We start from the raw sequence: 12,247 nt of genomic DNA, 5'->3' as shown, positions 1-12,247 counted from the left end.
TAAACTTTTTTGTTTCAAAACAAGTATAATTTAATGCAGAAAACATAGCATGTCTGATCTCTAACATGATGTATTCTGTCACATATTTCATACCAATTATTAATTGATTTTTTCCTTAATGTTAAACTGACAAATTAAATCACTTATGAATAATTCTTAAGATCATAACACGGAAAAAAATGAAGTGCTAAGGGAATTTCATTATTAACTTCTCTTACAAGATAGCTGGTGTGTTAAAGTACATGTTACATATTATGTGCATACCTCTGGGGTTCCACAAAATGTATTTGTTGTGCCCATGCCCTCAATTCCTTCTTTACAAAGTCCAAAGTCCGTCAGAGTTATGTGACCCTGATAATAAAACAAAATACATCAACTCTGTATCATCAAATCATTGGTTCAAAGGCAGTGGTTATAGATATTTAAGGTACACCTCTATTTAAATGACAATGTGCAGACTTTTGTTCTGAATGAGAACTTAATTTACCTTGGAATCAAGAAGGATGTTCTCTGGTTTGAGATCTCTAAAAACAAAATAAATAGACCAAAAATGAAAAATCAAATGAAATTGATCAAACATTTCATAAAACATTCCAAACACGAGCAAATATTTGATTTCAAACTTTTTTTTACTGTTAATTCTAATTTACATTAATTCACTTAAAACCAATCAATCAATCAAACAGTCAATTTCATGATCCATCCATCCATTTGACAATTAACGTTGGTACATATTATTTCATAAATTACATTTGAATGAACTCAGTTAAGTGCGAGTACTAAAACTTTATTTTTCCATAAAAATTCATGTGGTCAGCGGAGTAGAATCTTAATTGCTGCTTCATTAGATTGAATTAGACTGGATTAATCATCCAACACGGAAACACAGTGAGGTCTCTGTGTGTGTGTATGTAAATTGTCTTGGCACTGACATAGTTCACAACACTGGAGGTTGCCTCATCACTTACACTTAACAAATTACTTCGCGTATCAACCTAGCAAAGACAACTTAACAAAGGACGCATACACAGGGAGTCTAATGTTGGTTTCACAAACTCTGACCGGAAATATGATGAAACAGTTGTAAGATTCTGTTCCATTTTATTGCCTATTAACAGTGGCCCTATTAGCCCGAACATATGTTCTAGTGAGCAGAATGGTAGGGAACGTGACTTTGACTATGTCCCTTACACTTATTCGTCATTAAGTCAAAGACGTAAATGGCACAGGCTTCTACCATTACAACTGAGTTGTCTAAATACATTTTTCCAAAATTAAATAAATGTTCATGAATGGCAATGTAAGTGCACTTTAAATATATTGCAATGAATTAATTGTTGACATTATTACCTCACCCTTTGTATAGAACGTTGTATAGAATGTTAAGGTTGTATGTTTGATAATCAATCAGCTAAATATTCTACCCCTATGGAGTTTGCAGACGAAAGAAAGCAAAGGACTGAGACCCAATAATGTACCTGTAGATAATGTTTAAGGAATGAAGGTAACCAATGGCGCTGGCCATTTCTGCAGCGTAAAATTTGGCACGGTGCTCAGGAAAGTATCTCTCACGCTGGAGGTGGAAGAAAAGCTGTCAAAAGAAGCAAAAACGGCAGCATGAACAATTAGTCATCAAAATTCTGTTGTGTCATTTATTTGGTTTACAGGATTTCTAAATATGGTAGGATATTTTAATGAGAAATTTCCTGGGGCTGTACAGCTAAATATTAATGATATGCTGGGATAACCAGTGCTGAAATATGATGACGTCAGGCAGGTCTATTTATCTCCCCTAGCTGTCAATCAAACTAACACATCTCAAACATCCACTGTTTACACATTGTAATTAATTTCCAAAACGGAAAGTTTCCCTGTTGTAATAAGCTTTTATTATGGATTTTGTAACAATGAGAGTTATCTCAAAAGACACAAAAGCAATCTTAAGATAAACAAAGGATATTGAATGTAAGCTAGTCTCTGGATCAATTAACATGTCTGTTTTTAATAGAATAATGGTCAATTAACAGAAGCTTTCATATTGTTCACACCTCAGAAAAAAACAGGTAATTAAATTATGGCATACATATAAGTGATTTTTGATTGATGGTTAAACAATAGGGAATTCTGAAATGAATGAATGGAGATGAGTTATTCAATACAGCAAGATTTGGGAGGAGACCTCTTAGATAAATGTCAAGACTTCCCTAACATAAATCTCCTAAGATTTATTTTTCTAATTGACATATAACTTCTCTCTAACAGTCCAAGATTTATTAATTGGGTGACATTTATATGTACGAACTTTGATGAATTGCATCAAGACTATATTTTCCTAACAAGAAATAAGATGACAATACACAGGTGTTCATACAGTAACACAGAAGCTGACAGAGGTCAATGAGGGCAAACTGAAGGATACTAACCTCACCACCATTCACGTAATCCAGAACAAAGTATAGTTTATCCGCCGTTTGGAATGAGTAGTGAAGTCCCACTAGAAATGGATGTTTGACATTTTTCAGCAGTACATTCCGCTCAGACATTATATGTTTCACTTCATTCCTTTTCATTATCGCCTGCTTTTGTAGCACTTTGATGGCGTAAATGTTCCCTTCATTTTTATTCCTTGCAAGCAGCACTCTTCCAAAACTGCCTTTTCCAATAACTTTTAGGAATTCAAAATCACTAGGTTTAACACTGCCAAGGAAAAAATAAATAAATTAAAAATATCTAAAGTTTTGCACTGATAATGAAATTTTCTTGGCATTAATCTATTGTCATATTTCAACTTACGTCTTCTTTTCACTGGGTCCTAAATTGACCGGGTTATCATCCCTACCATTCTGTAAATTCAATTCACATTAAATTAATTCAAATTCTTATTGTTAGCTAATTAATCCAAACAGAATCAACAAAAAAAATTCCTCAATAAAAGATATATGAATTCTCACCATTGTTTCAGAGTCATCAAAGTTGTCTACAGAGTCTTGTGCATTTCGTGGATTATCAAGATTTAGAAATGCTCTGACTTCCGGACTACAACAAAATAAAAAAATAAATCTATTAAGAAATTAAATTAATTCAATTTTAAAACAAGGAAACACTTGTCGCACTTTTGATAGGTCCTCGAATTACCATGATGCCACATGAGGTAACGTAGCAGGATCTCGTAGTTTTGACTTCTTTTTGCTCCATACTAAAAATACATCTGCTATGCTTCTCAGCTTCATTATGAGTGACAGCCTAACACCAGTGTATAGTCATTTTCTCTCCATGCTTTAACAATGTTAATTTTTTTTTACCTGTAATATGATAATGAGATCACTGCACTGGAGATAGCTCTATTTGCGCTTTCTCTCGTGCTCACCTGTATAGGTGTATCGTCATTTTCAGTCAAGGTGTAATATCCCCCTAGGGGTCACACCAACACCATGGAACAGATTACGTCCCCTAGCCCACAACAATCACCACCAAACTGACCAGTTATTATCAGTGTTGTACAAATGAGTAGTCAAAACAACAGATGGCTGAGTTAATGTGAAAATAAACAGATGAACTTCTATAACAGTAAACTTACTGGAATTTGACGAAAGAAACCACATTCAAAATCCTTAAGTACTGGACCAGTTCAAAACTGTCACTGTTTGAAATTCTGGTCCTACTTTTTTAACAATTCCTAATGAGCTTAGTACATAAACGAATGAAAAATGATTTACATATATAAAAGTCAGCAGAGATGGTAATTCAAGATGTACTGAATAGCCTTCATAAATCAAATCCGATGTCAAATAAAACTTTGCTTAATATTACCTTTAAAATGCGCAGATAAATCCAATATTGTCTGGTATTTTTCACTGTTGGTGGGTTATACAGAACCAGTGAAGTGTAACTAAGTAAGAAATGTGTCAATAACACCACTGCCCTACAAGAACCATTGATAAACGGTACGTAACTCATTCACAAGTTTTCCACTATGACCAGTATGAGGCAATCCCTAGTGTTTCCGGCCTGTCCAAAACTCAGTCCCTTGACCCAAGCGCAATCATGACTAGACATAACATTACACATACAGTTATTGCTACTGGTTTTGATGCAACAAACTGTGAATGAATGTTAAAGGAGAGGTCAAGATGTCATTTTACGGCCCCAAGGGTGAACAGAAAAAAGCATACCAACTTAATGACTGTACGTGTGGGAGACATGTTAATTGTGAAAACCTTCTTGTATAAACTTGTATACACTTCAAGAAACTGTTCACTTTAATCTGAAATCAATCTCTAGACTATTAACATAGCTTAAAAGTTTTGACTATTTGAAACTGAACATCAAAAGTTTAGGAAAGAAGAAAAAGGTACAGTCTCTCACCTGAATAAATTGCTTTTTTTAAAATCCAAGATCAGAGTCTCCAAGTATACAAAGAAAAAAAATCTAGCTAAAGAATCAAAGAATTTCCTGCAAGTGAAATCTATGCCACTGTCAAGTATTGTCGGCCGGTGTTATAATTTCTGCCGTTAGAATCGACACACAATGGATCTTCTGACACTTTTACCTGTCAATCTATCTCAGGTAAATGTGGCTGACTCTACCTGTCCATCAACAGTAGGAAATAAAAGTTCACCTGTATGAAATCTCTTTTGTTTATATCACTCAGATTTGAACAAAGTCTCTATTTGTGTCACACTACTAAATGAACAAGCCTTTTTAATCCCTTCCTATAACAATTCATATACCTGTATACATAAGCCTAATTAATAGATTTTATAACACATATTAATCTCTTTAGCGGGATTCATTAGAACAGGTACTGAAGGAGCTTAATTTATTTCCCTCAGAATTGTCACAAAACCTCTTATGTACATTACTTGCATTGTGTTTTCAACAATTCTAATATTCTTGAGGTGTGAAGCAAACTTTGAAAACTTTTTAAGGATAATCATCACATTACAATGACATTAATCTAGAACTAGTATCATACAAACACTAACTGAGGCCAGTAGAATATATTACATGTACCTTCTTAGGATGTTCTCAATCTGCCTGCAGCCCTCATTTTCTCCATTGGGGTTTGAAGATTAATTGTTACAGAAAAAAGGGGATATCCCACTTAACTTTGAACTGGATGATTTTTCAAAACTGACCAGTCATGACATTTGCCTACTCGTATAAGGGAAAACAAAATAAATTTTAGATATATGATCGTGCAAACGGACTTCCTGATAGATATACAAATGTAGATACTAGTGTAAACATATAGAAAACAATTGTCAACAAGTGTAATTTTTTTACACTGTGACAAGGGAGATTAATTGAAACGAAAATAAATTAGTAATCTTGTTTAACAGATTTAGAAAATATTTTGGTGGCTTATGCAAATGTGATACACGCGGAATTCATTTTGTTGTCATTTACTTGTTTTGTCATTATATCAATTCTAATTATTTGTTTGGACTATTTCATTTCATTTTACTGCGTTTTTGGTGAAAATTGCGTTGTTTTCTTTGACTTTAATTATGATGCAAATATTTTGACTGCAATGTCAAGGTTTTGAGAGCTGCAGTAAAAAACTCAACAAAACTTGGATTATATAAGTTAATATAGCCGGATAAAGCACACTGACGCCAAAGTCTATAGCCTTTTCTGTTCAAGGTTTTTTCTAAGATTCTCATAATAAATCTGTCAACTTTGGAAAAAAAAATTGACTTCCTGAATTTCTTCACTAACATAAAACAAAATTTTATTCTTTTCAATAAATGCTTTCATTAAGATATTTAAAGAGGAATTTTTGCTTGGCAAGATCAATATCAAATGAGCTGTTATTTTATTAATGGGATTCTGATCAAGTGCAATATACCCGGTATTCGTCCTCTAAAAATACATTTCATTATTTACATGACTACTTTTAAATTAATACTTTTTCGAAATTTTTTTCATTGAATTTTTTTAAGAATTATCATTTATTTTGACACATTTATTATCTATCATTTTAAATGAATTAAAAAAAAAATTATTTGGATAATCACTGATACCAGTCTGTTGAATTTTTTGTAACATATATATTGACATGCATTATCAAGCTTATCATACGTACAGCACGCTTTTATCGAAATGACATTAGTAAGACATGAAGCATATATTGGGTACAAATTTCCTACTGAAAGTGTATGCTGCTACCGTACACATTTTACACATCATTTTGTATTTAAAAGGCTTTCAAGATGAACCATCTGATGAACTTGATCCACCTCAATAATACTCGAAAACTTTTAGGTCAGACTTGTCACAAAATTGAAGGGCTAAGTATACCTTAGTTAGACTGTTGGCAAGTTTCTCCACTTAATGTATTCATACGATGGGATATCTTCTCATCAGGCCTCAGGCCAAATATTGTTCCAGTGACCTCTACATGTATGAAGTAGGACACGGATCAGCTGAGGCCAGTGAGGAAATCCAGGCATCCACGATATATATCTCAACACAGACAGCATCAGATATATACCAAACTTTTCCGTTATCAGAAAATTACACAAACACACAGGGGAATTGAGTTATTTCAGGACTTCAGCAGGAGAAAATCCTCTAAAATTAATACTTTCCAACTCACTAGACTGTTTTCGATGCAATATCTAATTGCAAACATTGCGGAGTTCTTATAGAGCTACATGTATTAAGAGATCTGAAGAGATTCAGGGTGAATCTGGTTGAATGTACCAGCTTTAATTTCCCCCTTGTAGCATGACTCAAGGCTTGTCTTTACATTTGAAGATAGTTCATGAAGATGCAACATAGAAATCAATGAAACATCAGTTATAGATTAAATTTTTCTGACTATTTTTGCAAAAGAAAGAGAAAATACAAAACAAAGGAAAAGAAATTAAACAGGATTCTAGAAGATTGTAGAGAGTGTCATTAACCTCATATAGCATCAAAAAAATGAATCCTCTCAAGAAAATTAATCATAGGCCAAGTCTGTAGTCTGCTGACAGACAGAAGACATTGTCTTGCTTCGTCTGCATGATATAATGTTCTAGTTTCATGAATGGAAACTCTTTCACCTTGACATATAAAAAACTAAAGAATATTTTTAATTTTTTCTGAGCATAATGCATTTGTTTTAAGATAAATAACTGGAAAACTTGGACAATTAGCGTGTAAATAAAACCTACCAATGTCAGTTACCATCATCGAGACACATTTATCAATGCTTCAAATCTTCAATGTTAATTACAGCTATCAAGTTAATTTTAAAAACCTACGTGGAAAATTAAACTAACCTTGAGAATAAATTACATAAAAAATTATTTTATCTATGATGTAGGAATATTTTCTTTGCATATACATATACCAATAAACCAATTTTTGGTATCTGCCTTCCAAAATTTTATTTTTCAGTCTTAATTCTATGCTGTATGTGTAGTAGTATGAACTCATACAGTTTGGGATATTGCTGAATGGTTTTGGGATAATTTCCGCTAAATGAGCTTGGAATAATTTTTCCATATTTAGTTGTATAACTGAATATTGGGTATTGTTGTGTGAGTTTAGGATATTTGTTTACTATAGGTACTAGATTTAGATGCTTTTTGATTTTGAAGTACCATTACGTTTCCTTTGGACTTATGTTCCTGTCCTTAGATTCTTGGTACAACTACTGTACTCTTGGTAAATACTTACTGCTGAGATAGCTTTGGGTGTGTGACCAGCTCCTGGATAAAGTTGTCCAGCCCCTCTCTTCTCTGCTGAATGAAATCTGGGTCCAAGTTCCCAAAAATCTTCTTCCCTGGGAGACGAAGGCTTGCCTCGGGGAACAATTTCTTCAGCTGGAAATATATCATTTTCATAAAATATTACTATTTTTAGCTTTGTCAGTCTTTATTTATGGAATCAAAGAGTTGTTAACCACATGATGTCAAATGGAATCACTTGATGGGAATTAATGATTGCATTACAGCTCTCAGGGAAGTTTTTGTCTGTTTTAGAAGTGCCCTTTCCTGTCAAAAATCCACTGTACAAGGTCAACAGAACTCATCAAAGAGCATAACAACATATTGCCGTAATATTTTGATCAAACCAAAATGAAGTGCATCAGAGAGTATAGAGGATATAAAAAGATACAGCTGAGCATGAATGAGTGGTGGATGTACGTCATTCAGTCAGCAGGAATGGGTGCTATGTCATGCCAAAACAACACACCTAAGCATTAATACATTACCCACATATGGGGCAGTCTTACATCAGAAGCATGATGTGATACATGTAATTTGGCAAAAACAAATTCATTGTCATTTGCAGATGCATGCATTTACACCATTTCAAGGACAAAGATACATGTATGTAACAATAGGACTCTGAAAACTGATACAGAACGTGTGTGAAGTTGAAAGCTTACCTGACTATAAGACAAAATAAAAGCAGAGGCATCAAACTCCTGATTACAGAAAGAAAACTAAAACACAAGAGTCTTCCAGGTTATTGCTGCCAGTCCCTGGCAGGTAAATACTTAGTCACCAGGTCAGGCTACTCCAAAAATAGCTCCCACTCCGTCACAGCCATGCAAAGAGGGCTCTTTATGGCAAGTCATAAACAAAGCCCACAAAAAGTTAGTCCAGAAACCAAACAGCAACTTCTGTCCAGCTATAAACTATGATATCAGTTCACTTAACCAATGTAACAATTCATATAATGCACCATTACTGTCTCATAGTTTTCCATACATTGTCCGATTATATACATGTACGTGCTATTAGGGTTTAAGACTGCCCATATAAAAATAACATTCCTCTTTGCAGGTTATCAAACCTGACCCTATTTGTATGCCATATTTTCTGTGTTTTTGTTTTATCAGCCTTTAATCAAACATATGTTTTGAGTCTGAAGCGAAGAGTTCTGGAGGTTTAAAAGATTGTATAGAACATAGTAAATTAATGTAAGCAGGTCTACTGATAAGAAAAAAATCAATCATGCCAATCAATATTATTTGCTAATACATCACTGAAATGTATATCGTAGAGGTAACTGAGCAGCCAAAGCATTTGCATGAATAGACCCTAAACTCCAGTCAAACACAAGAATTCAATGTCGTTTTGAAATACCATTTTAACCATGCATTAAAGGATTAGAAGCAAGTACAATTGATGAATGATAAAGCCATCATTTACCGTGGTAGATTGTTATTCCTTCATAAACTGCACTTAAATGACTATTAATGGAATATTCTATCAGTCTCCAGATAAGATGTGTCAAACAAATTATGCCTTGTGTAACTTTATGACATGCATAAATTATTTGATTAATTCTTACATAAATGCAAGTTAAAGGACCACATTGTAACTGATAATTTTCTTTTGTTAAAAATCACAATGCAAGTATTTGTGAAATTTGGTCTGTCAGTTACTTCAAAATCCTTTTTATTTTTCAAATTGTATTCTCTTTTCCAAATCTTGCACATGATGTTCAAAAATCGTAATAGTTTAGGAAATATAGAGCAATTTAAATTTACTGATATTCATGACTTGTTTTGTACTGAATTAACTGATCTACAAAGTATTAATACCTTTGTTCAAAGAAATTCATGTAATCATGATGTTTTTTTAGCGTTGGCGACAAGTCAATCACCAAGTCCTTTCCATGTTTCCATATATGGTGACAATTTTTAAATATGGAATATTAATTACGACTATAAATGTCATATTAAACACTAGTTTCGTAATAAACAAAAAATACGAAAATAGAAACCAGGACCAGCCAAACAAACTGGTCTGTTGATAAATAAATCAGCTATCTGTCATGCTGAAGACAGTACCTGAGCAAGTTCTCTTACACTCAAAAACCACATGGGGTATGTGTGGATTGTTTTGAAACCACAGATAAGCCCCAAACCTGCAGAAATTGGTTATACAAGCCTGATATGTAGCCCTGATCTGGGGTTCAACCACTGTTCGGTGACATTAAGGTCATTGCCAACTAGTCAACCACCTAAATGTTATGTTCGTATTTCCATTTTGTCCACTTTACCTGTGCGCAGGTGCATTATACTGACACAATGAAACACATTTGACCAATGATCACCTCTTCCTAACCTTTTGAAAAACGGTCTTTATATGAGTTTAACTGCTACAATCCTATTGGAATTCTTAAAGTTTTTAAAAACGGCAATATTAAAATACAAAACTTTTATAAGAAAACAGTGTGAAAAATTCATTATGTATATGCATGTTCACATGACATTGTATACATTTATATCTACTGAGTATTTTCTCCTCTATTTCCAAAGACTGAAAACCGATTGTGGGATTCATAGCTTTACAGAAACTGACAAGGCTGAAATCCACAAGATCCAGTTTTAACCAGTTAATCGATTAATCGAAACCTTCAGTAACCTAAGAAAATTCACGGTCTGTGAAATAATTACTCAAATTTTTCATATAAGGCATGAACTTAGCCATTTCTTTTATCTAATGTACTGATATACATTAACAGTAATTTAGTTAATTTTACTTACTCTTAATGATCAATTCACTAATTTATTAAAAGAAAGATGTAAATGTAAGCAATAAAATGTTTTTAATTATTTGATGATTCATTGGGTTATGATTGTAGCAATAATTGCAGAAAAAATAACATAACCCACTAACTCCGGTTATGTATTTTTTCTGCAATTTCGCTACCTTCATATACTGCATGAATCACCAAAGAAAGCATTTTATTGTTTAAATATTTTTATTTATCATAATTCACATAAATTGCTGGCTGGTACATACCTTAACACAAAACTTTCCAACTTTTTTCTTCAAAGAAACCATATAATGGAGCATGGTATTATAGAGCTATATATTAGAAATATCAGAATCCACAGTATTATTCTCCTCTCAAATCTAACTATATCTCTGATACTATAGAAAAAAACAGTGTCTTCATATATGCCTTAATGATGTTATATGTTATTATCGCACATAACCAAGTTGCAAATCATTATGGAAAATTGATGCTTGTATTGGTGGAAAATGAACATAAAAGTTTCAAGAACCATCTTATGTTGGCACGAAACTCTTTGGAATTCATTATAGATCTCATTATACTTTAAAGTTTTCTCCAATTACCATCACACGTTGTCTTTATGGGACAACTCACATGTTTTGATAACCACAAACAATAACTATTTGCCCCTCCTCCAACACTCGTATTTGTTCTGAAACTCTTGGATGAGAAATGCAGGGCACCAAAGTCTAAACCATCTAATTAACCTATGTGAACATATTCTCCATTTCATGAAAATTTGATGTATGCATGGTTTGAGTCCAAATTCCAAATATTTGACAAACTTTCATTTTGGTTATTTACTTTAATCAGCTTGTGAAAGTTTATCATGAAGAAACACAGAGAGAGAGAGAGAGAGAGAGAGAGAGAGAGAGAGAGAGAGAGAGAGGGGGAGAGATGTCTAAAAATAAGCAATACATTGATACTATTCTAGCCAATAATTCATTCGCGTAGGATGTTCGATTGCCACAAAATGGCAAAGTGGTTTAATGGGGGCGGGACGTTAAGGCTATAAGAATAAATGCTATATGGGTCATTATCAAAATATGCAGACTTTTGAAAAATGTAAAACATGAGAAAATTATTGCTGAAAAATTACTTTGATTGCAAAAAACACATTTAACAAACAATGAAGTATAACATCTAAAAATTTGCAAACATTGGAATCTACCATTTGAGAGAGAGAGAGAGAGAGAGAGAGAGAGAGAGAGAGAGAGAGAGAGAGAGAGAGAGAGAGAGAGAGAGAAGAGAGTAACAAACTTTGTAAAAATTTTAAGTTTTGATTTAGTTATTTTTTATTTAATATAAACAGGAATTTAAATCAATTAAATAAAAATTGAATCTGAATAAATCAGACGACAATAGGTACATGGGACAACAGGATTCGAGAACACCTGAGTAACCATACACAGAGCTCAATCATCAGATCTATAAATATTTTGCAGATGATTGATATATCCATAAATTTCATCTACTTCATCATCTTTGATATTTTACTATTGAATGGAAATGAATTGAATATATCTGATCTATACTCTTACAAAATTGTTGACGTGGTTTTCATTTCTAGCTAGTTCAGTATGACTTGCATAATTCATCTACACATGCCTATCAAAAATAACAATACAATGTACTAGTAAGTGTATTTTGCAAAGCAACTTAGTGTTTAACTTTTTTTTCTAAATTGCAAAATTTGGGACAAATGTTACTTTTG

The 12,247-nt window shown here is 33.0% G+C and overlaps 1 protein-coding gene across 6 annotated transcripts in view; it reads right to left on the bottom strand.

The window, feature by feature from the left end:
* LOC105331539 (serine/threonine-protein kinase Sgk1) overlaps positions 1-12,247 on the bottom strand; it is a 28,203-nt gene that overhangs the window by 3,629 nt on the left and 12,327 nt on the right. For 5 of the 6 annotated variants that reach the window (XM_066066152.1, XM_066066153.1, XM_034455011.2 and 2 more), the window contains 7 exons: positions 7,672-7,817; positions 2,952-3,036; positions 2,794-2,843; positions 2,424-2,697; positions 1,479-1,591; positions 488-524; positions 265-351 (listed from right to left, as the gene is read on the bottom strand). In XM_066066152.1, the coding sequence (XP_065922224.1) occupies positions 265-351; positions 488-524; positions 1,479-1,591; positions 2,424-2,697; positions 2,794-2,843; positions 2,952-3,036; positions 7,672-7,817 (792 nt within the window). Of the gene's footprint in view, positions 1-264; positions 352-487; positions 525-1,478; positions 1,592-2,423; positions 2,698-2,793; positions 2,844-2,951; positions 3,037-3,135; positions 3,498-7,671; positions 7,818-12,247 lie in introns of those variants that run through there. The other variant, XM_066066155.1, reaches the window with a different exon arrangement.

Source organism: Magallana gigas, chromosome 7, assembly GCF_963853765.1.
Source record: "Magallana gigas chromosome 7, xbMagGiga1.1, whole genome shotgun sequence".
Lineage (NCBI taxonomy): Eukaryota > Metazoa > Mollusca > Bivalvia > Ostreida > Ostreidae > Magallana > Magallana gigas.
The sequence above is the reverse complement of the archived record's forward strand: the minus strand, read 5'-3'. Positions and strand labels throughout refer to the sequence as shown.